We start from the raw sequence: 24,638 nt of genomic DNA, 5'->3' as shown, positions 1-24,638 counted from the left end.
TGGCACTAATAGCACTTGTGATTTCCATGCCCTGCTCACGAAAGGAAGGTTTCCCCTCTCCACAGCCTGCTTGGCATGCGCGCACCCAACACGTTTGCCACGCATGCCACGGCCGTGGTACTTGAGGATTCCCACAATCGACAGCAAGAGAATTCAGCTTAGTTCAAGCTTCAGCAGTACCTGCTTTGGTTCAGAAACAAAATTTTTTTTTATATGTGCTCTTTAGACCTGCTCGAGGTGATAAACTTTATTGAAAGGGGGAAGGGTAAAGAGGGATGTGGCTGAGTGTTAGGGCTCAAGTAAGGCCCTGGGCCTGCTTGGCCTTTTCCGCCCAGTCCACCAGTTCAAATTGTCGGTCGACGTCCCCGGAACTGCTCGAAGATGAGCATGAAGAAACCTTTGGAAATCAGTTTACCTTAACAGATGGTTATCTTAGCAGAAACATGCTGGTGCCCATTGCAGAAGTATTGGGGTTCTGCTGCTGAGCACAAGGTTGAGGGTTTGATTCCAAATCACAGTGGCAGGTTTCCTGTAGGGGTGCAATGTAGTAGAAATACACATACAGAGCAATGAGTGGATGTTAAGTTACACCAATGTTGTCAAAATCGATCTGGAGACTCTTACATTGACCTCACCAATAGGCACTATATAGAACATAAAGCGTAGTGTCACTTCAGTGACGGTGAAAATGCTCACCGGAAAAGGTGGTCACTGGAAAAAGTAAGCAATGTATGCATGTCATCATTTTTCTGCAAAAATTGCCAGAGGGAGCTTTGTAACTGCGATCTTTCACTTACCACAGAAATGAGTAGTGCTAGTACATAGATTTGTCGAATATTCACACTCATGGCATCAGATGCCCTTGTGGCATTATTTGTTGCCTATGTTTACCTTTTTGTTGAATTTGTTTAAGTTTAGTGTTTAAGTTTAAGTTAAATGGTGGCTGTAGGAAATACGATAGAAGCACAGCTAGGTGAGGAGGAAACATACTACTGAAGAAAAATAAATTTAGTTAAAAACAAGGCAATCTATGTCATTCAGACATAAAATTCCTTACCACTGTTATTTAGATGTGGCACTCAAAGCAAATAAGATTGTCTTTCACTTTATCTTTAATAAAATAGTATGGCTCTTTTCCAGCTTCCACTAGAAACTGGTGTTCATGCCACCATCAATAACAATGCAATGCAGCCCTGTAGAGTGTGGAAAAAAGGCATGCTCGTAGAGTTCACCAGCTATTGAAGTCCCCCCTCACATGTCATGCTTTAATCCAGCGAGCTTAATTGCTGGACGTGGTTATCTGAGGTGTTTCATCATGAGTCACCATGTTCAATCAAAAGCAGCAAGTTACGACTCAGCTAAAGTGAACAAATAACCAAGATATTTGGTCACTTTAGCTGCCTTCGTGCAGCTGCGATGGTCATGCAGCTGCAATGGCCATTATTGCTTGACATCCTTGGAGACGATGCTACCAGCATTGAAAACCAAAGATTATTTTGGGGGGAGATGGTGGGGTGGGAGGGTAAAAGAAGAAACAGCGACAACCAGTAGCGATAGTGAAGACCACAAGACTGACTTTTTTTTGCACCATACTAAAAACCTATTCTTAGCTTGAAAGGCACATTGAGTCAAGTTGTGGCATGCCAACGAAGTAATTTTTGTTGGTCTGATGCTGTTTCTTCTTTTTTTCCTGGATATGGCCTTTTTTTCCTAGAATTCTGCCAGAAGCGCCCCTTCGACACACAGATAGTGCTAAACCCCATTAACCACTGACGTACTGCCACGTTTTTGAACGTATAAGCTTTTATAGAAGCTTTGCTCCAATGTATACATTTACCTTGGACAAAATATAGGCAAGGAGTGTGTGTGTGCTGCGCAACACTCCTGTGCTGTCTGAACAGACACCCTTGTCTACCGCAGACACTAGCACCAGAGAGTTCCCTTTTAGTAATTTTTGTAGAAAACTCTACGATATTGTTACAGTCTGTAAAGTGGGAAGAAAAGGATGCTGATGGTGGAAGAAGAGTTTAGGATCATCGCTGCTCAAACGCTTGTTGGCTCCGCCATAAAAAGCAATCTGTGAATAGACATGCGCTTCTTCCTTCCCGTAACAGTACGATGGTCCATCAATATGCTTGACTTTTATTGCATACATTGTATCAGCAGGGTTCGTGTTCTAAAGAATCTTTTGTGGCTTGAATGACAGGCAGGTTAGTACTATAAACGGGAAGCCATAGCACGGTGGAGCCTCAAGCTCATTTCCAGTGTAGAATGGCAATTAAGAGCGTTCAATTTTTAAAATAACCTAATGTAGCAGATTAACAATAATGCAGGTCGCAATGATGCTAGCGTTTCACTGAAAAATTGAAGAAATGTAACTGACATTTAGGTATTTTCTCTTCTAATCAACCTATTGCCATGAAATTAGTGAAAATAGAGTTTTCAATGAATACCTTATCTGTAAAAACTGATATAGTATTCTTATTTAGAGTTCCTTTTAGAAACAGATATTTTAGGCTTTCCAGATTATATTCATTTCAGATGTCCACAAATATTTTTTAGGCACTTGATGTTGTATTTTCACCAATGCACCATATACATGATTGCACAGTGTTGTCATTAATTTAGTGTATCACATACACTTTTTTTTTCAGGTTCTGATGGGGCTGATGTATTCGCTTCTGGCGTGTGCCTTCTGGCCTTTGGTTGCCATGGTGATACCGGAACATCAGCTGGGCACTGCTTATGGCATGTAAGTGACGAGAGCTCATTAGCCCTATTGCCAGCCTTTCTGATTTAATGGAACAAGGAGCAACTGTGTGCTACACCCATGCTGCATAAGAACACTAAGCTTTTCAATAGAGTTTTATCTGGTGAAAATCGTGGCTCTATGACATCAGCCTGTTGAGACCTTTTACAGTTCTAGCATAGCAGCCCTGAAGTTTTGGTGGGGATAAGGACTGGCAAACATGCAGAATTGAAGCACATGGTTGCAGGAAGTTTTGTAACACGTTCTTGCACCACCACTTTGCATCTTGCGCTTACATTGCCACTGCAACAAAAATGATATGGCAAACTGTGAGGAGTATGCTACGTGAACTAATGTCCTCAGGTGCACTTTGTTGTTAATACCAAATCTGAGTTGCTAAGTTTGCACTGTAGAGTCTTTAAAGCAATTGCATTTTCCTTCCCTCAAGTAAGCAATGGCTACATCAGAGGAGTCCCACTGGTTTATGTTGATGAGCTCTCAGAACTAGGCACCAATCTCAAAAACATTCGTGATTTATCACTCAATCCTTGTTTTCTACACAAGACGAAAATTGTAGCCTACATCACCATTCATTGCTTAAGAATGTTAACAATTGCTCTGTAATCTGGTTGGTTTTGGTGCAAGGCAAGAGCCATCATCTCGATGGTTGCTGCCAGGTTTGTTGATGCAAGGCTTTCGGTGCAACTTTCAGCTAGCCCGATGTTTATGGAAAGTGATACACCTGATGCAAGCCTTCAACTTAATTTGCATCTCGCACATGTGCAGTAGTAACACGCTATTTTCCTTGGTCCCCAAAAATGTTTTGACTCCCTACACCAAAACTTGAACCCCCAGCGCAGTGGATTAAGAGTTGTGTTGTTAAGAAGAGTGATGCAAAAAAAATTACACCAAATAACAAAACATTTTCTTACCTCTTTTTTTTGTTCATTGACCTAATTTCTACAAAAGATAAGGTACAATCTTAACAGGAAATAAACATGCTGTACATCCCTTATTTACTTTAAGGACTCCCTAAAAACATTTTTGTTGCTCATAAGAGTACCACCTAAGCGTAGAGTATCTCTTCTGGTATAATTTCTCACAAAAGTTGTGTCAGCGTGCTCTATTAAGAGCTACAAGTGATTAAACCTTGCCTTCTTCTCAAGTCATGTCTATGTCGCATCTCCTTGAGCATTTACCATATTTGCTCGCATCTAACACGCACTTTTTTTTCCGATAAAGTGGGTCCAAAAACTGCATGAGCTTTAGAGTCGAATACGACCCTAAATTTGCATTACCATATTGCCATCGGCATTTCAAAATAGCCGCCTCGTATGTCCTTCGAGCCTAGCAGCCGTAGCTTCCTCCATGTACTGTAGTATGTGTGCTTAGGTTAGTACACTGTTCGTCTTCCCATTTTCTGCGTTTGCTCTGTCAGCATGGAAGCGCCGACTGCGAAGACACACGACACCGCAATTAAAAGGAAAGTAATCATGTGTGCGGAGACGGACAGAAACCGGGCCACATCACAGGCATGCGCAGTTCCCGAAACTTGCGTGCGAGACTGGCGCAAACAGAAGAGCCGTTCTACTGTGGTAGCTGCTGCATATGGCGCGGCCATGTGGCCCCTATCTTGAAATCAATCTGCGATACACGGCCCATAAAACTACTATCCTTACTTTTCATATAGCTGTCTTCTAATTTGCTATCGCAATCGATGCTTCGCCTTTCGGTTGAAACTGTGACTTTTTCTATTTATCTCAACTTTAGTGTATTGGGAGTAAATCTTTGTTTTTCCAAATGAGAGAAAGTTATATTTCCGTATGAAGGAATGAGGAGCACGGTACTGTAAAGGACGTTTCTTTCTTTAAGTCATCTTTAAGTCATATCAAAGGGGTGCATGTTGCAATCAAGGGCGGGTCCTACCTCCCCCCCCCCCCACTTACCCTCGGAGAACGGGTGTGCATTACAATCGGGGGCGCTTTAGACTCGAATGAATATGGTACATCTTGCGGTGACACACGTTTTGTCTGTGCTTCCAGTTGATTTCAAGTGAGTGTGTTCATGCATCTCTTACCACCATAGTTTCTTCTCATTACTGCAGTGATGGTGGCAGCTTTAAAATGAAGTTTACATGCAGTGCTTGTGTGTTCTACGGTGCACAGTCACTGCAGTTTGCTATTTGCACATAGCTGCAGTGCAACAAGATGATAGTACAGCGCTGACACCATTCATGTTTGTGCCGCCAGAAATTGTCCCTGCACCTGCGTTTATGTTAGGTAACCCAACTGGCTCCCAACAGCTGCAATCACCCCTGTAACATTATTAAGATTTGTTGCTTTCTTTCCTGCTTCCTCTTTTTCTCTGAGTGGCATCACATTTCTATAGCAGAGCCCAGCTTTTAGGTAGAAACAATTATTTCACTCCTTCCCTTGAGGTGTGCATAAATACACAAACTATACGGACAGCAGCTGCAGCAGGCAATCCATACTTTCAGGAGGAAATTAAGTGTACTGGTTTGCACAAACAAATATATTTATTGAATTTGTGTTTTTTGTTTTACAGGTACACAAATTAGTATGTATATGTATACAGTTAAGCCTCTATACTGTATAACCAAGTTGAATACTATAGTGAAATTCTCTATATAATGGAGTATTGAACATTTTATAACTTCCTGTTCCTAGAGCACCATGTATTTAGAATCTCAATATAATGAAGTGTGTTTATACACAATTCCATTATAATGAATTTTCACTGCCACTGCGACAGAATACCGAGGCAATAAATGGAAGCTTCCGTTCACACAGGTGGTCAAATGGTTGAATTGAAATGTTTGAACAATGGTAGAGTTGAAATGGCTTAACAAGCGGCTGCTTGTGACCGCACCTCTCAAAACGCACCCCGCTCTACCTACAATGACCGCTGAAGTGGAGGAGCATCATGTTCTTTTTAAAGTCCAAGTGCAATAAGATTGTATCGTGCCCTGCTGCTATGTGCTTTGGGTGCAAGTGGAAGCATGTGAGGGTGAGCTGAAAAGGATGGTGGCTGCTTCCTGTGTGAGCAAGGGGAAAGGGGCAGGGAAGTGAGCTCGTGATACTGCAATCAAGTGTATGCGAGGGAGGGGGGAGGAAGTATGGGGCAGGTTGGCGCGCATCTCCTTTTCTAGCAAGGCCGTGGTTGCACATGGCTTACAGCATGATTGAGCATATATGCAGCCCATGCACCCAGTGTTAGAGGTATGTAATCTGCTGCATGTTCAAAGAGTGGTTGTGCCGACATGGGGTGACATAACGTGCGCTGTCTTCCCATGCATTTAGTACTGTGTAATCTCAGTTTTGGAGATGCATTGAAGCGAGAGGCACACAAAGCATTTGCTCTCCACTGCCAGCAGCTTTCATGATAGCACCATCTCACTGTAGCCAACACTATCAGCCGCAGAGGCGGAGTTGACGCGAAAGTGTGGCTGGCTTTGCTTTGAACCGCCAATGGGCAGATGTCGTCATCACGGCATCAAACCGTATCTTTCGTCGCCAACTCTCAAATTCAACAAAATTCTTTCCTCATTCAAATTTGCTTTTTCCGATTGCCTAATGATTCGTAAAATTTTGCAGCCCCTTCCATGTAATAAAATTCATCGGCAACTATACTTATTTTCATAAAAGGTTGAATCGAAATATAAATTTTTATATAACGAGGCAAATTGCCTATCTTACCTACATTGTTACATTGAGGTCTGACTGTACCTGTTAGAAAAATCTATTGGGTGGCAGGGGTCAAGTATTCCTCTGATGGCCTTTCATCTGAAGTTAATCAGGTGACCCAGTTAATATCACTCACCCACTCCGCATAGAATAGTAAGAAGCGGCTGAAGTGGTGCCACTGAAATCTCTAGCGATCCAGATGTTTAAAGCCTAATAATAAATTAAATGGCTTACGCAGAGCACTTGAATTTGGCCCTTCATAAACACAAGGACCTATCCTACCTACTGAGCTTGCTCCTGCTCTCCCATGTTGACTCGACAAACTGCCTCTCCCACCCCTTCGTGAAGTCAGATTATTTTGCACCTTTTCCAGAATGCAGTCTGTGCAGAACCTGGGTCTCGCTGTTATTGCCATGGTGTCCGGCATGATTGTCGACAGCAGTGGATATTTCGTCCTTGAGGTCTTTCTCATGGCGTGGCTTTGCTGTAAGTTGGCTGGCCTATCCTCGGCTAATGAATGTGTCATTATGTTCATGCTTTCACAGCTATTTGTGTCATTCAACAGAATGTGTGCCTTGCGTGCAAAGCGCCTAGACTCATACATTGAGACTTTTATCTCTTACCAAAAGTTCAGCATATGAGTGTACTAGGATTATAGAAAATTAAACAGATACGTAAATTTTTTCAATTTTCAAATACAGTCGACTTCTAATGAACTCATCCTTATTTAAAAAGCTCTAATTATGCAATGTTAAATAAAATATCATTTAAAACAGAACATGTACTGTTACATGGACAGACAAATGACTTGGTTGTGTTTGAACAGATATATAAGCGACAACAGTTATAAGAATATAATGCCACATTGAATTTGTGGGATGAGTAGATGCCATTATTTTGTAAATGTGCCTGTCAACGTACGTTGCCACTTAATTACAATGTATAGCCCCACTTGAAAAGTTCTTACATATGTGTTCAGTCAGACTCTTGGTTTGAGCTACTTAGTGGGTCATATCCCATTTGCGGCACAAACAAGACGAAGGACAAAGAGCATGACAAGATGGAAGCCGTTTGAGAGCATTGTCCTGTCGCCAGTGTGTTCAGCAAGCACCTTCCAAAAACGTCATTTTGGTGAATGCAAGACATCCACTTAAATTTGTAATGTCTCTTTTTGTTTGAAGATATAGGTGAATACCACCTTACAGATTGAATTATAAATACCTATGCATGAAATTTCAAAATTTTTGCTATGTTTTGACTCTTTCTTGATCTCTTAACATCTGCCAACTGATGAAGTGTTCTAGAATGAAGTTTACTTTCCCTGTAATGCTCTCAGTGCGGGAGTTTCATGACTGCCTGCCATGTTTTTAATTTCTTCTAAAGGAAATGAAAATAAATGATTATGTAGACACTATATTTTCACCCTATATTTAATTGTCAATTGCCTGCTGTAAGATGTGTGTCAAAAAGCTATTCAAGTATCAGGATAGTAGTTGCAGTGTAGTCCACCGGCAGTTACTTTGTACTTAACTTTTTTAGGCTTTGAGTATTTGACATTTTAGTATCCCCGCATTAGCATATTTACTATGGCTGGACAATCGATCGATTACCATTCAAATAATTTGATTAATGTCTCATTGTAATTAACTCTTTTAATGCTGTGTCTTTTCCTGATATTATAAAACAAACACAACAGTTTATATTTTTTGGTTATGCAGAAGGGAAGAAATCACAGGAATGATCACAAATGCACTCCTAAATGGTCCTCGCATTCCTATCTTTGTTTTCTATCTCCTACCTAGTTTCGTTCTGATATGCACAATTCCATGTTAGTGCAGCCGTGTTGGGATATAATATAAAATAAAATGAAACTGCTATAAATGTACGACAGATGTCAGAAACACGCAAGAGTAGTTCTTGTGCTACAGCACGAATATTTCAGTGGAGAATTGCTGCAGTAGCGGTGTACAAAGTTCGGGAGCCAACCGTCCAATTGGCAGATACGCACAACGCAACGACGCCCACGAATGGGTGCATTCTGTAGTGTGCTAGCAAAAACCGATACTGAGCAAACCCAGAGAGATGAGAAAATGTGCTTCTAGAAGTATGCAGCAGATCAGAAAACTATATCGGAGCTCGCCAATTTCATGTTACTGTGCACATCCAACTGGAGAGGCTGGAGAATGTACCGGTTCGTCAGTGGCGCTGAAAGGGTTAATGTTCTGATTGTATTATGCTTTAATTATGCTTTATTATTATGATTGTGAATTATGATTAATTATGTTGATTGTCATTAATCAGTTACGGTCACGGAAGGAAGGGAATGACAGATCGAGCTACAATGTTCTCACTGAGATAGCTGCCTGTAGGTCTGAAAACACAGTCTAAATACTGCAATGTGCTTTTTGGTGTTCTTGTACTGTGTTGTATAGGAGTCGGTCTTTGACCCTGGGACCTCTTTCTGTATATACCGTTTCTCATGTTTATGTATATATTTGCTATATTAATTATGAAGCTTGATTGATAGAAGAAGAAAAAAAAAGACACCTGCATAGTAAAGCACTTCGAGCTGGCAGAGGCAAAATCTAGTCTCTGGCTACAGTGTGGACATTGAACAAATGGCTGGCAACATGTTGAAAAGGCTCTCGCATTTCATACTGAGAGTACCAGAGAATGTTAACAAGCTTCCTTGCCTCTGCTGCTGGACTTACGATTGTGTATGAGTGTCATAAACGTGCTATTAAAAGCCACTCCTGCTGATTTCTAGCACAGTGTGTGTCTTTTCTTTTTTTTTCTTTCAGTGTTTATGTACATAAACCAACAGTCTTGATCTTTTTTTTAGCTTTCATATTTAAATAACTCTGCAAATTTGTTAAATCAATTGATTTATCTATTAGAATGTTCCAATTATTTGAGTTAAATTTTTTGATAATTTCTTAATTCCTTTTATTGATGCCTGGTGCTAATATTCACTGTGGCATGGATTATCGGTGCTTCATGATGCTTATTTCCCATGTCTAGCTGTGAAAATTCAGGTCCTTCCTGTAGTGAGGAAGTGTTCACGAAAAATCAACACAAGTGACAAATTATTGTTGCTTCCTATTGCAAGCTCAGTGCTGCCATCTCTCTGCACCTTCAGAAAGAGGCAAGGATGCATGACTGAGTGCTGATTCTCACTGTGCTTGAAGGAAAATGCGAATTACTAGTAATGGGTCATGACACTTGGGAATTGGGACCTCAAAAAGCGCTGCCACAGGGAGCGTGTTAATGCATTGCACAGATGTGACTTGTGTTTATCCTCTTGGGACACACATCCATGACCCGGCATCAACATTTCGTCTTCTTTTTTGTGTGTTTCTCTGCAGGTTCTCTCATTGCTTGCCTTTTGCTTGTTATGGTGAATGCTAAGCAAGGTAAGTGCTGCATCCATTTATTGTTCTGATAGATGCATCTTTTATACCCTTACTTGCTTCGGACAATAGGTAAAAGCTGTGGGGAACTGTTTTTACAATTTTAGCGTAAAAAACAAATGCACAGTCAAACCTTGATACACTGCATCTCAATTTAGCAAGATCTGCAATGTTGTGAGGTTTTTTTCAATGCTTGATCTACAGTCCCAGTAAAAGCAGTGCATCTTTTGCTGCTATTTAGCAAAGTAATCTTGTTCTGCACTTTCAATATAGAGAAATGTACCTACATTGCATGTACCTGAAGCCGTTGTGACAAGCCTACAGAAAGAAAAGCACCAGCCAACACAGAATTCATTTGCATGCACGTCTTCACATGCATGTGTTGCCGGTGAACACCAAAAAACCCTACTAATTGAGCAGGGAATGGAACATTGGGCTATGTCATCGTTGTGCCAGTACAGGCATCACGCATGGGTGCTCCATCTGTACTTGCGATGTGCTCCTGAGCGCAGCAGCGACCAGTCAGTACAGGAAAATGCAACCAGAACTAAGCAGGGACATGCATTGTCTCATGGCAGTCAGGACGTGTCTCTGTTCTCAGTGTTCTTGCAAACAAATATAGCAAACACAGTGACCTTGGCCTTTAGAATCACTGCACCATTGTAATTGTAAGCTAACCAAATGGTAGCCTAGCATTGGCAGTCATTAGACTGGAAAGGATCAGGAGTGAGTATCAGTAGTGAATATCTCTGCAACCTCCGGTCTGCAGATGACATGATGGCGCCATTTGTATGAGTGGTGCCATGTGATGGCAGCTTATGGTGCAGTTTGTCCTGACTTTTTGCTTTCATCACAATCTTTACCATGCATATCAGTGCTTTTGATCCTGTGATTGTTTCCTTCTTGTGAAATTTTGTAAATGCTTGCTGGTACTAGGACTGTTTTTATGACCTGGGAAGTAGAATTCTTTTTTCTTTTCTTTCTTTTGCTTTTTCTAGAAGCATAAAAATATTGACTTGATGAAATTCGCTATAATATCAGTTTCTAGCTACCATCAGACTTGACCCATGCAATGAATATGCATCTAAAGCAGCTTAACATTACCAAGCACATTCTATAAGGAGCAAACATAAAATGTTTTTGAAAAATGTGCCAAACTCAACTAGAAACAACCAGCACCCTTTGTAGGAGGAGCAAAAAGGTGTCTAAGGCATGTTATGGTTAAGTATGACAGTCTCTGTAAATATTTTACTGGCATTGCAACTAAGAGAACTCTATAATCGATCATGGAAACATTCAGTTGTGCACAGCCAGCTAACGGTTTCTAACTACCGTGATGAATTTACGTCAAGAAAACAGATCACCACTCATACACCTGCTTATTACTTCACAGAATCTGCATGAAAAAAACTGTACATCAGCGAAATGTGTGGTATCATTATGGAGCTACCCAGCGACTAGAAAACAAAAAAAGTCAGTTCTTCATTTGACATTGAGAATGATGGCTAACTCATGCATCACCTTGTCTCAGTGTGCTCACTTTGCAGGAAGTTTTCTTCAAGCATGACAGTGTATATAAAGCAGCAATGGCCACAACTCTGGCTGCCATCCATAGAGTGCTTCCTTTTTGAAACTTTTTTCTTAGCTTGCCTTTGCTTGTATAGTTTTGACACGTTTCTCGTATTTTGCACAGAACTGCGCATTTACCCACCAAACCTGTTCTTGTCTGCTTTTGTAGGTGGAGTTCTCAATCAAAGTCGCCTGAAGAAAGACTGATATTATACGGTTCTTGATATGAGTGCGAATAGAAACAGTGATACAAGTCATAAGCTAGGCACCTTTTATTGCTCTCCACAATATTGTTGATTCTCATCACTCATTAAACTATTTTATTATATCGTGCTAGTATATTCTCTGCTCTATCAACTTTTTGTTCGTGTATTGTTTAAAATTAGGCATGCTCAAATAGTGAATGAAGTATTTTAATCAAACAACAATATTAAAAAAAAAAAGAAGCTGCCTTCAAATACTGAATACTGAGTATTTTCTATTCCTACACAGTGTATTATAAGGGTCACAGAGAGTCTGTTTGGCAAAAAAGGGTCATTCACATTGTTCGATACATGTATTGCTGTTAACTGGGTGTCGGGTCTGCCAAGACGCTGTAAGTAACAACTCGAAAGGTGATTGTACGTGTGCACCACAGCAATTGATGGTAATAATACAAAGGAGCAGCATGTCCAGATGCACGTGGTAGTGTTGCATTTGTTGAAAAGGCTTAGTATAATACTACAGCACAGCGCATCATTCTAAAGGAATGCAAACAATGAGTTTAGCCAAAAAAATAAATTGCTTTGCCTAAATCGAGGCAACAAATTGATAGGCTGCCCAAAGCGAAACATGCTTATTGGCAACTACTGTGCAGGAGTGGCCTGCTCTAAGTGTTTTCTCAGGAACTGATGTGTCTGTGCAACAAACATGGTTCCTCTGCAGAACCATGTTTGTTGTTGTTCTTCTGCAGTCATTCCAAAGAGTCCACGTGCATCAATCTTTCTCCCTCTAGACTGCAACAACTCTTTTTATCTTTGAAATAGTGAATTCTCGAATCAAATAGCAAGGACTATTTAATTTGTATTGGAAATTTCAAATGTTTGCACACGCCTACTTGAAATATGTGCAGGCTAACAGTATGCAAAGGATTCAGACACGAGAATAGAAGGCCTTGCAGATGCCAGTATGTATACTGGATATACATCACAAACCTTCAACAGCCAAATTCACAAGAGTTTCATCCATATGAGAATTTTTTGTTGAGTAACTCATCAGCATGTTATGACAGCTCAAGCTGGGTGACGTGATGGTCTAGGAGTGCAAGACATTTTAAGTCTCCTACAAAGACAACTTTCAGTTTTACAATATACTGAACATAACACCTACACCTACCCAAGTCCTGTGGTGGATGCTGTGGCACCCTGTTATGATGAGCTACGACTACAACAAACAAGTTTGGCAGCAGGCATTGCAGAAATGTCATATTAAACTTGGCACACATGAGTAGATATTACAGGAATTTTTCGGTTCATTGCCAAAATACTCTTGTCAGGAAGTGAAGGCCATTGTTGGTCTTTTGTGACACTGACTTTGATATGGTTATAAGTGTTCCAGGTTATTGTTTTATTTGTGCATCTTTCCTTTTCATATCATCATCTTCACTTTCTCCTTCTTCCCCCTTTCCCCAATGCTGAGTAGCAGGCTAGGAGATAGTTCAGAACAACTTCTCAGCTTTCCTCTCATAAATCATCCTTTTGAATGAAGTCATTTATTTTGAATTAATTTGAAATTTTGAATGAATTCATACCGTGACTACACATCAAAATGCTGAGGCAGGTCTGAAGGAATTCACCAAGGATGACCTGTGCTTTAATAAGTGAACCTGCGTACAGTTGGCCAGGAAATATGGAACATGAGATTGCATGGCGAAATGGCCGTCTGCGACACCTACTGGCGATGCGCCTGCTGTTAAAAGCCTCGCTTGAGCGGATAAGCAACCTTCTATGTTTACAGGCATGTCAGATTATCGCTTCAGCCAGCGGCACCTTGATTATCAAGATCTTAGCGCAAAATGACTGAATCCTCTGGGGCACAATCAGTAAATCGCCATTTCTGAGCTCTGAGAAGGTGCTGAAGTAAATCCTTTCACAATATCTCTGTTTTTTTTGTTTGTTTTTTTTAGATCATTTTCTGTTTCTTCCTATTGTTTTGTTTCATATATGCCTCGCACTTTTCTGTCTGCGAGACTGCTTCGCCTATGTGACGCATGTAGAGGTGCATATATGCTTTCGGGCCGCGGGCACGTACATCCGACCCGACAGACGCAAAGAGTTTTCGGACGTGCTCCGTCGAGTTTCACCCCGCGACACCGTGTCTTTTACCTACATATCGATCGCCGCCGCACCCCGTCGACGGGGCGGTGTTTGCGCTGGTTTTTCGGGACACCCGAAACCGCGGAACCGAGGGACGACATAGGGCTCTGGAAGCGCGCATATACCCCGCCGGACAGGTGGTCTCCGTTACACGGCATCGATGGACCCGCGTGACCTGTCTCCTCCTACGAAACGCGATGACAGCAGCTCGTTCCATCCTCGCGTAGCGCCACTGGAAAAATGGGCTGAGGTGTGTCGCTCACTGTAGCAGTGGCTGCGCGATTTGTGGTGTTCTGCTGCATGGGCGCGTTGTCGCGGCGATCACGTTCCGATAGGGGGCGAGTCGTAAGAAGAAAAACTGTAGAGGGTTACTCGAAAAAAAGTCCCACTCAAAACAGAGATAGCTGGGCCGTCCACAAAAACGGTGACGTACGGCACGACGGCTCGCGTCGTGGAATGGGATCGGACTGATTTTCTGGCGACTACGTAACTGCGCTTCGTGCGTTGTGCGGTGTGTTAATTCGACGCGTTCAACCTCTAGCAACACAGCGCTGGACCCCGCTGTTTCGCGGCGTCGCCGTTTTGGGAAGCGGCGCGCGCAAAGCACTATCCTTAACTCGAGGTATGCGCTCGTAGGTTGCCAGTGAGGTGGGGTTCTCCGCACAATGTCCCATGCTGCGGAAAAGCCAGCTTCGGTGAACAGGCTGTGCACCGAGAGTTTAGTGCGCAGAGGTTCCCCACGCGCTCAGGAATTATCGCTACAGCGTCTCTCGTAGCCCGTGTCGGCCAGTCGAAACGCTCGCCAACGCCAAGGGGGTTTCCTGCGGCATAGCCCCAGCTTTGCTCAAGAACTGCGCCACCCCTAGGGTACGTGCCCCGTGCTAACGTGTGAGACGTGAAAGCGCTAATTCACGATTACACAACGTATTTAGGCCCCATTAGTATAACCTGCTGTTTTCAGCCGCTCACCAGACTTCATTGAAAATTTTGGTTATACATCGGAAGTAGCAAGTCAAGAAGCGTTTTACCGAAAAAAAAATTAGATCGGTTCGTTATTGAGGAAATAACTGTCCTGTTACCACGCCGTCGGGAGGCGAATGTCGCTGCCAACAGACTCTCTCCGCCCGCCTCTAGTAGCGTTCCCTGCCTTTTTCCCATGTCGCTACCAAAGCCGAGAGACGTATGGACATCGGCGCCGAGCCCCGTCTCCTTTCTTGCGCCGTCTGCTTTCTTGCGGCGTTGCGCCTTCCGCAAAGAGGCATATGTGCGTTTGACCACAAGCAGTGTGGCAGTGTGGTTTGACCTAGGCAGTGTGGTCACACACTGCCTGGGAGCGGGCTGCCTTGAGAGTGAAGGAGCGCGGCGTTTGGTTTGAAACTTCAGCTTCGCAGCGTCGTAATACATCGCAGACATAAACGTCAGCTCGGCATGTATACGCTACGCTTGTTTGTTAAAGAAGTCCAAACCTAGTGAGGGGCCCTTTAAGAACCCGCTTCTTGGGTACGTTTATTCTTTATCGTGCTGCCGGGCTGAAGGGCAACTACGGTAAGAAGCGTGTTGTCACTGCACTATGACAAATCCATTTAGCTCTTGGGATCAAAAGGCAGGGATAGGGAAGTGGAAATGAAAAGATCCAATAGCAGTGGCGTTGCGGAAACTCATCCCGGACTCCCCCTCGAATTCAGTATAACAATCCACACTGGCGTGGCCCTCGGCATTTTAAGCCCCAACACAGCGGTAAAGCCGCGAAAACCACTGTCACTACCTTGGAAGGTCAGCTGCGCGTGCAGTCTCGAGGGTGGCGAGATCAGCCGGAAAGCGTCGTACAACGCTCTCTCTCTCTCTCAAGTGGAGTGTGCATCGCCAGTTCTTGGTTGTCAAGAAAAGGCCGTCCCGGGCACACATTTGCAAAAGTGTGCGACGTTTGGCTAGTTGGTCCACCTTGCGGAAAGAAGCATGATGGCGGAAGACCGTGCGCACGCTATTCGAAAGTCGGCACTTCTGAGTGTCAGGATCAGTCGCCGCAGGTTGCGTTGCTGCGCTCGAAGACGCGGGTTCGAACCCGTCTGCGGCGGCCGCATTCCGATGGAGGCGGAATGCAAATACGCTCGTGTGCCGCGTGCATTTGGTGCACGTTAAAGAGCCCCATAGTGGTCAAAATTAAGCCCGAGTTTCCCCACTACGGCTTGCCTCATAGTCAGATCGTGGTTCTGGCACGTAAAATCCCAGAATTTAATTTTCGATATAATGGCTCGCCACGTGTGTTTGGACTGGTGTTTTTCGGGCGTCGGAGTGATAAGCGGCCTTTGAGCCTTGGATTATTTACTCGATTTCTGTCCCACACATTCTCTGCAGCGCAACAAAAGCTACTTGCGTTAGCCAACCAAGAAAAATAATGGGAATAAAGGGCCATCCACTGTCCACTTTTAAATCATTTGTACTCGCCGCCTGCTGAATGGAGGCACACAGTGGGCGCCTGCCTTCCTCGGTCTATGTTACAGATACGCGCAGTCGTTTCTCAGTTCTTCTTGGCTGGCATCGCCCGTAGTTTCCACTGTGCTACTCGGAGCGCGAGTCCTGAGCTCGGTGGTGTTGCTTGCGTTAAAGAAAATGTAACAAAGAAAAAGAAATAAGAGTTGGTAACCACTAGGCAATGCGTGGTGTTCACTGCCGTTTTGTCACGCAACGAATCCCAACTCTGCGAATATTTCCACCTTTCTCCGTGAATTCTTAGCAATTCACAGCCTAATTAGGCGCACCTGACGCAATTAAGCTTTCCTCATTCATCATGCAGCGCCTAATTCGCAGGGATGGGGTGGTGAAATGCTGTGAGCAACTGTGCCGCACATTTACTTTGGGCCTGTATACTTCCGGCGATCCACCCTCACGCTCTTCTTATTTAGTCTATAGCATCGGTTAATTTACTGCCAGATGAATGGCGTCTTTGATTCTCTTCACTGGAGCTTGTCAGGTACTTCCCACTATATATCTGGTTTTAAGTAATCAAAAATTTATCCACAACCGTCAGTCCAGAGGGCTCGCGAGAGGGCCGTCAGGTTTCATCTGATGATCCCCTAGTGGGCCTAGCCAGGTGACGTTGAGTTTGCTTGCGTCTATAGTGGGCCAAATAAAGTTGTTTCACTCACTCACTCGCTCGCTCGCTCGCTCACTCACTCACTCACTCACTCACTCACTCACTCACTCACTCACTCACTCACTCACTCACTCACTCACTCACTCACTCACAGTCGTGTTTCCTAAGTACTTTTCTTTTACTGGATGGGTAAAGAATCATCATCGCTTCTTTCGTGCTGCTGCGAACGAAGATGAAGACTCAAGTCCCACGCGGTCATGTGCCACGCGGCACAGAAGAAGAATACCAAGAAGGTGGAAGGTCGTCGCTGATACCGGCTCCGAACGTTCTCGCACCTTTACTAGAACGCCACTGACCTGCACGTCAGCGAGCACCGGGCAGTGATCCACGGTGGTAGTGCCGCACCTCCCCACGCCATAACCGACGCCGTCCAACACCGACAGTGACGTCCCTGTCCTGAGTCGGCTTCTCCTCCCACGCTTTCGCTGCTGTCTGCTGCTGCTTGCTGGTCGAGCTGTCCGGTCATCCAGGCTCGTTGCGCCACATGCAGAGATCGGCCTGCGGAAGAGCCGGCCGGCAACTGGCGCTCTTCGACCAGCGAAACTCGGGCACCTGCAGCTCCAGTCCCAGCAGCGGAAGCGGGTTCAAGGAGCTGGACGGCGCGAACTTCGCGGGGGCGCACCCTAGCAGCCACGCTACGATGGCGCGCTTGTCGGCACCCACTGTTCGCCCCAGCGCCGACGACACCAAACTGACGGCTTTCGTCCGCTCTGAAGACGACGACGACGACGATGAGAGTGGAGCGCCCCCGACTGCCCGTTCTGCGACGGTGACCGATAGGCGACCGCCGAATGCCGACAGAAAGGAGTCCACCGCATCGTGGACCCTTGCGCGACAGAGAACATTGTCCGGGCGGTGCAGCGCCAACGGCTTGCGTAGTCGCAGAAATCGCAGCCGCAGAAAGACACTGGCCGAGGAATCGTCCGAAAGCGAAGCGGAGGCCATTTCAGAGCGCCACTCGAAATGGGTCACATTCGGGAAGCCGTGCGTCCTGCCGGCGGCGCTGATGACGACCTCGCTTGACAAAGAACAAGGCGGCAGAGACTGCTGTTTGCAAAACAGCGGCTCGTTAAAAGACGCAGCGACGCCTTGTCTCGGGCTTGCCGACAACGGCGCCAGGAAAGGCTCAGAGCCGCAGCAGCTAAGTGGTGAACGCTCTGAGCGACTGCTGGACATCAGTGACCTGATCGAGGCTACAAGCGCGCAGTTGGAACGCGCTGGAAAGAGCAGAAGTTGCTGGACGCCGCTAAACCTTGGCAAAGGCCAACCGCGGCAAGTACCTTTAGAAGAAAAGGTGGCCGCCTGGGACCCATGTCAAGAAGACAGCTACGCTCTGTCGCCGCCTGGCGAACTCGAGCTATTTGAACTCGACGTGCTCTATCCGAGGCGCCCGACAAATCCTGCGGCAGCTACGCGTAGCATTCGGACACACAGTTCCGCGCGCAGTTCTTCGCTCATGTCGACGCCGGTTAGCCCGCGGCGCTTCAAGAAGCCACTGCCAGCAAGGCCGCCGGCTGAAAACCTGTACGAAGACCTGCGGTGGATCGTTGAATCGTCCGAGAAGTCGGCTGGACCACCGTTCCCCGCAGAACGCTTTGCTTCCGCCGACGTTGAAACGGTGAACGCCCAACCGCAACCTTCGCTCGGTCCGACCCCTGCCGCATCTGACGAGCGGCACTCTAACGAAGCGTTTGCGCCCACCGGAAAAACGTCATCGGTCGCGCTGCGTGCGACATCTCCTTCGAACAGCCGTCCACGCAATGATGCGCATCAGGACGACGGCCAGCTGCGTAGCGGTGCGGGGCGGTCCACGGCGCTACATCTCGTGGGTAAAGATAGCCCCGATGATGTACTACCCGGCGTCGCTGGTCACCAGGGCAGCTCTCCAGCACTGCCACCACCCGACAGTTTCGGCAATAAGCGCAACCACACACCTGCCGTCGCTTCTCCCGTTAAAGTGTCTCCTGGCCCAGTACGGTCGGGGACCCAGGGGGACGAAGCCAAGGTAGGCGTCATGAGGAGCCGCAAACCGGCCGAGCAGCAAGCTGCGGTTCAGGAAGACCGCCACGGACGCGACGTGCGGCGTAGGAAGCTTTTGAAGCTCAAGAAGAAAGAGCGGGCGCTCTCCGCACGCTTGGCGCGCAGCGAGGCGGCTGCGCGTTCACCGGGGCGGCACAGCGGTCGGTCCGACGAGGCCACTCCTCGCTGTCGGTCGGTCTCTGCTTCCAGCCGCCGGAGCGCTAACGTCGACGGAGAGCCCGGCTACACCGGCAACGAGGAGACACAGCTCGACAGCAGCACCATCAGCATATGCATCAGAACGTCGATGCCGACAAGGTCGAGCATGGTGTGGCCCTTCGACACCTCACGCGACACCTAATCGACTCAAGTACTCTGCAGCTGCAAAATAGCGCAGCCTCTTATTTTCCTACAATGACTAAAAAGAATACCATGACATGTTTTACCAAATAGCGTCACAAATGTACCAGCTAGGTGTGTGTCGAATAGATCTGTATAAATGTGCCGCATATTTGTCGTACTACCGAAACGTTAAATCACGTGGAAATTTGCAATGCGTTTTAGAGCTTTCGCGGTACAACCCTTAGACTGTTTACAAGAGTACGTTTGTAAATGAGATAATCAGCTGCCAAGACCAGACGTGTATATTCCTATGAAGAGGAAGTGACAAGCAAGCACGACACACGAAGCCATCTACACCTATTCGTTGTAAACTCCTGGTGTCTGTGTGGGGGAGGGGGAGAGGGGAGTGCCTGCTGAATTGCGGGAAACGCACTCTGTTATGCCGAGTGGAGCCTTGTTGCGCGTGCACGCGTATAGAGAACTTTATCCGTGTGTGCCAAGGCTGGAGTTGTGTAGCTTGAGATAGCATATGCCTGAGCTTGTTGGCAATTCATAGCAACAACTTTGTCGCTCTAAAGAGAACGCAGGACTGAAAGGAACGACGCCGACACAGCGCTTTACTGCATTACTGCTTAGGGTGCTTTGCTGTTTAGGGAGCGCAAAAGGAGCCCATTCAGTAACTGTGCCAATTGCAGGAAGCGCGTGTATTGCGTCGCGATGTGCTTTGGGCGTTTTCGCATGCCGCAGCCGCGATTTTCAAACCACTTGTGGACACATGTGGAAATTAGGGACGGGAAGGGGAGAATACAGTGAAATCGACATTTTCATTAGCGGCGTTTTATTTCGATTAAAGCGTTGCCCTTAATGGCTACATACTGTTTGAAAAAGAGCGTTTTAAACCATCTGCTTCAATACGACGAACATTCTTGTAATACGTTGCGCTTATCCGGTTCGTATATCCGTGCCCGTCTATAACCCGTTTTCTGCATAGTAACCAAATTGTCTACTAGCTTGTGCCACTGTATGTGCTCGCGGTTGTAATACGGCCGTCATTCCAGCCTTATCATACCGTCGTCGTCAAACCGTCTTCGTCGTTCCATCGGTCTCATTTCGTCAACCCGCCGTGCATGTTGCTTAGTGGCAAGCGCGCTGCGATGCTATGACAAGGCTGCGGCATCAAATCCCTGCTACGGCGGCCGCATTTCGATGGAGGTGAAAAGCAAAAACGCCCGTGGTACCGTGCATTGGGCGAACCCTGTGTGGTCAAAATTGGTTCTGAATCCCCCACTACGGCGTGCCTCGTGGTTTTTGCTCGTAAAACCCCGGAATATATATAATTTTTGTACAGTGAAGCTGTTAGCCCCTTAGTAGTCGGCATATTTTCCGTGTCCGTGTCCGTTAGCGAAAGCGTGGGCCGATCCCGGCCGACAGTGCAGCTCGTACCCCCCGTAGGTAAGGCAGGTGCTTCAAGCACTCGGCAGAGTGCTTGAATAAGCAAAGCAAAGCTCACGAAGCCTTTTGAATCCATAAGGACAAAGTTAAGTCAAATCCATTGCAGATCCCGTATAGGCAATCCTATGGGTAGGCCACGCATAGTAAGAGCTCTAGAGGAACAGCGGGATTACGAGGAAAGTCGAAGGCAACAGTTACGTCAGTGTATCTCGGCGCCGCGCACATGTATACATGATGAAGACCGCGCCAGAGAAGCCGAACGCAAGCGCTAAGCTAGAGAGGAACCGAATGACGGCAGAGAAGCTGAGCGCAAGCATGTGGGCCAATTAACTCCATATTCAAGAGTCAGTTCCTGGACCATAAATTCGGTGTATCATGCACAGTGGCGGACAGCTAGGTCGTCTGGCAACCGGGGGCCATAGGTCTTCTGTCACCCCCCCCCCCCCCCCCCACCTGGTGTAGTAGAGGAAGGCGAAGATATCGACAATTTCCGGGTGTCTTCAGACGTATATGACCCCCCCCCCCCACCGCTGTCCCCTTGCACCCCCCCCTCCCCTCCGTTGCTACGCCACTGATCATGCAGTGTATGTGACTGACTGCAGTCAGTCACATACACATGTGGTATGAAAGTGACCTAATTGTCGTGCATTACGAATGTAAAGCACACTGTGAAGAAGAAAACGGCTCACTGTGTTCTCAGGGAGTCGTTTCCCAACGAGAACGTCACAAACTTCAGATTGTGAAGTGCGCGCAGAGACTTTCTTCTACGAGGTAAAGTGCCCGACAGGGTCTGGTTTCAGTCATTTCTCAGGGACAACTTCGGACTCGCATGCTCCACCGTCTCCAATCAACCAACCACGCGGCACAGATCTTGTTTGGATTTGATATTCACCAAGAATGTATAGCGAAAACTTTCGTCGAACCCATCACTGTCTACCACAGTGACCACAAAGCGATTGTCGCTACCATTAATCTAAAATAATACATTCCGTCATGGTACCTCATTGCATGCCGCCGTTGTCCTGTCATGGTGACCACCGCGTTTTCGTCAATGAGTCTTGACCTATCATCCCTTGCATCCCGTCGTAAGTTATTTCGTTTGAGCCCTTTAGCTGTTTATGCGGATCATGTGCCGTCGTTGCCAGACGACGGGGCCACGTGACCTAGCGGGAGAGGAAAAGGTAAACAGGGAGAAAGGGGCTTGAACCCGCCGTGGTTGCTCAGTGGCTATGGTGTTGGGCTGCTGAGCACGAGGTCGCGGGATCGAATCCCGGCCACGGCGGCCGCATTTCGACGGGGGCGAAATGTGAAAACACCCGTGTACTTAGATTTAGGTGCACGTTAAAGAACCCCAGGTGGTCGAAATTTCCGGAGTCCTCCACTACGGCGTGCCTCGTAATCAGAAAGTGGTTTTGGCACGTAAAACCCCATAATGTTTTAGAAAGGGGTTTGAGTGACCCTTTTCTCCCTGTGAGAATACTATCTTATACGGTTGTCACACAGTGCATTTTCGGCCATCTAGCCAGATTGGCGTCGAATTTATCGACGATTGATTCCACCCTGCCGCGTGAGAAACACGTGTTATGCTGCCGGTTTGCGGTCAACGAACAGTACCCAGCGATTGAAACGCACTACTAAAAGCGCGACGCTGCCGGCACTTGTTGCTGGCGCAAGTGCCGGCAGCCACGTCAATCGTCAAACCGATCGTCAGACCAATCGTCCAACCAATCGTCGAAACGATTGTAGCGCCCACATCACTAATGGTAGTCCCTGCGTTCAATATACGGAGCTTTGGATTAGTGGTTCCGCACATTACATTTCAGCTACAACATGAGAAGACCACGTGTAGTGCGCACTCCTGAGGAAGAAGCTGCCTACCGCAAAAGCCAAAATGAGGTGAAAGAATGGTGAAACAAAGATTTACAATATAGACTGCTTGCGAAGTTTGACTTGCATGGTGTAACATTCGGTGTAACTAACATAGATTTGCTATTCGACCATCTTCACGGACTGGAAGTGGCGGTGATTTTTAGATAAAAAGATGTTGATTCATAAATATTTTCACGAACATCGGCTAAATTTGTTAATTTTCGCTTTTTCTTCCTGTTTGGCTGTTGCCTCGGCTCTCTCCCTTAGTAAATCGCTTAATTTCTCAACTACCTGCGACACTTGTTTCCAGTTGCCAATTTTTGCGCGGAAAGTGCTGTACGATTAGGGAAAAACCAGACGAGTTAGCGGGTTACAGTCATATTGCTTATGGGTTTAACGGTTATTGCAGGGTTTGATGGTGGACGCTGTTTCGCATGATTTTATTGTACCCCTTATCTAACCTATATCGCGGTTTTATGGTTCCGAAGATCTTCCAGCGTCGCGGCGAGCCCTCACTCGAGTAAATAACGATGAAAAAGGAAAAATTTAACTCAATTGGCGTTTTCTCCGGCCGCAACTCGTTCCTCGAGCTTACGGGCCAGCTGATTACGAACCGAATCCCTTTCCTGGTCCCTGTTTCAGTCAGAACAAAGAAGGTTGAACTAACAAAGCAGCAACGATGCGCATGACTCTTGCAATAGATGGTGACAACTGAGCGCATCTCTAGTTAATCGCGCTGGCACCGAATCGATGAGGAGACTGGCCTTCACGCCCCAGGAGACGCCGATAACTACCGCCACCCAAAAGGAGTGGAAAAGGCAGCAAAATGTTGACTGCCGAATAGCTGTCAGGTCTCAGGATTGATTTGGCGGCGCTTTAGGAATGTGTGCACGGCGGCCGCATTTCGATGTGGGCGAAATGCGAAAAACACCCGTGTAGTTAGATTTAGGTGCACGTTAAAGAACCCCAGGTGGTCGAAATTTCCGGAGTACCCCACTACGGCGTGCCTCATAATCAGAAAGTGGTTTTGGCACGTAAAACCCCATAATTTTTTTTTTTTAGGAATGTGTGTGAAGAGTGGTGGCGTGGGGTGGAGATGGGGGGCCGGGCCCCTCTGTGGGTACGTGCCTGATCGTCAAGCATACGGTGTTAAGCCGTCGTGATACCGTCAACATTTCATCGTTATCATTCGATTATCGTCATACACTCGTTGTCATCCCATTGCCATCGTGCCGTCGTCGTCATACAATCGTCACCATTTCAGGATCTTCATTCCATTGTCCTCACGCCGTCAACGTCGTGCCGACTCTGGCGAGCGTGTGTCGTAGCAAAGTGGGCGGATCCCGGAGGCAGTGTATAGCATAGCATTAAGCTGAAGCAATGACAATCTCAGAATGGCCACTATACAGATGCTAAATAAAGGCAGTGCGTGCAAGGCTTCAACATGGGGTTACAATCACGACGACATATCCGCTCCATAATTTACTGCAGCTCTCGACAACTAAAAGTGCTGTGCTTGCAGTCACGCGCAAATAGATGTTGCAGTATCCCATCGTTGTCGACGGAACGGTGCTCCCGCTATAGTCACCCACCACACTATTGTTGGCGTCGTAATAGACCGCAGTTTGTTTTTTGTTTTTTTAGAAAGCACATTATTGCACTCGGGACTAAAATTACAAACTTCATATACATACATGTTCGTGTTAACAAACGCTCCCTACACTTAGAAACGTCATCGCACATGTCGCACAGGTTACACAATCATCTTAGCTTCACGCGCATCTATGGTAAAACAAGCATTTAACTAGTCTGCAATTCCACGTGCCATTCGTCTCTTGAACAGTCTCCCCGATAACATAGTTGCGGAAACTGATCATGAAAAATTCAGGCACTCACTCAAATCGCTTAACCTTTTTTAACTATTGCGATCATACTCACTGTTTGGTTTTATTTTTGCTATTTTTCCTTCCACTGTAATACGTTTGTTATAAACTTATCGAGTTCCTTTTTATTGTA

General features: G+C 46.0%; 1 protein-coding gene across 1 annotated transcript in view; it reads left to right on the top strand.

Moving 5' to 3' along the window:
• The window catches only part of LOC135901953 (lysosomal dipeptide transporter MFSD1-like), a 37,375-nt gene extending 25,610 nt beyond the window's left edge, over positions 1-11,765 (top strand). The window contains exons 10-13 of the mRNA XM_065431839.2: positions 2,655-2,752; positions 6,827-6,939; positions 9,819-9,866; positions 11,602-11,765. Of these exons, the coding sequence (XP_065287911.1) occupies positions 2,655-2,752; positions 6,827-6,939; positions 9,819-9,866; positions 11,602-11,639 (297 nt within the window). The 3' untranslated portion in view covers positions 11,640-11,765. The remainder of the gene's footprint in view (positions 1-2,654; positions 2,753-6,826; positions 6,940-9,818; positions 9,867-11,601) is intronic.
• The last annotated feature ends 12,873 nt before the right edge of the window (positions 11,766-24,638 follow it).

This window comes from Dermacentor albipictus, chromosome 1 (assembly GCF_038994185.2).
Source record: "Dermacentor albipictus isolate Rhodes 1998 colony chromosome 1, USDA_Dalb.pri_finalv2, whole genome shotgun sequence".
In the NCBI taxonomy this organism is placed as follows: domain Eukaryota; kingdom Metazoa; phylum Arthropoda; class Arachnida; order Ixodida; family Ixodidae; genus Dermacentor; species Dermacentor albipictus.
The sequence above is the reverse complement of the archived record's forward strand: the minus strand, read 5'-3'. Positions and strand labels throughout refer to the sequence as shown.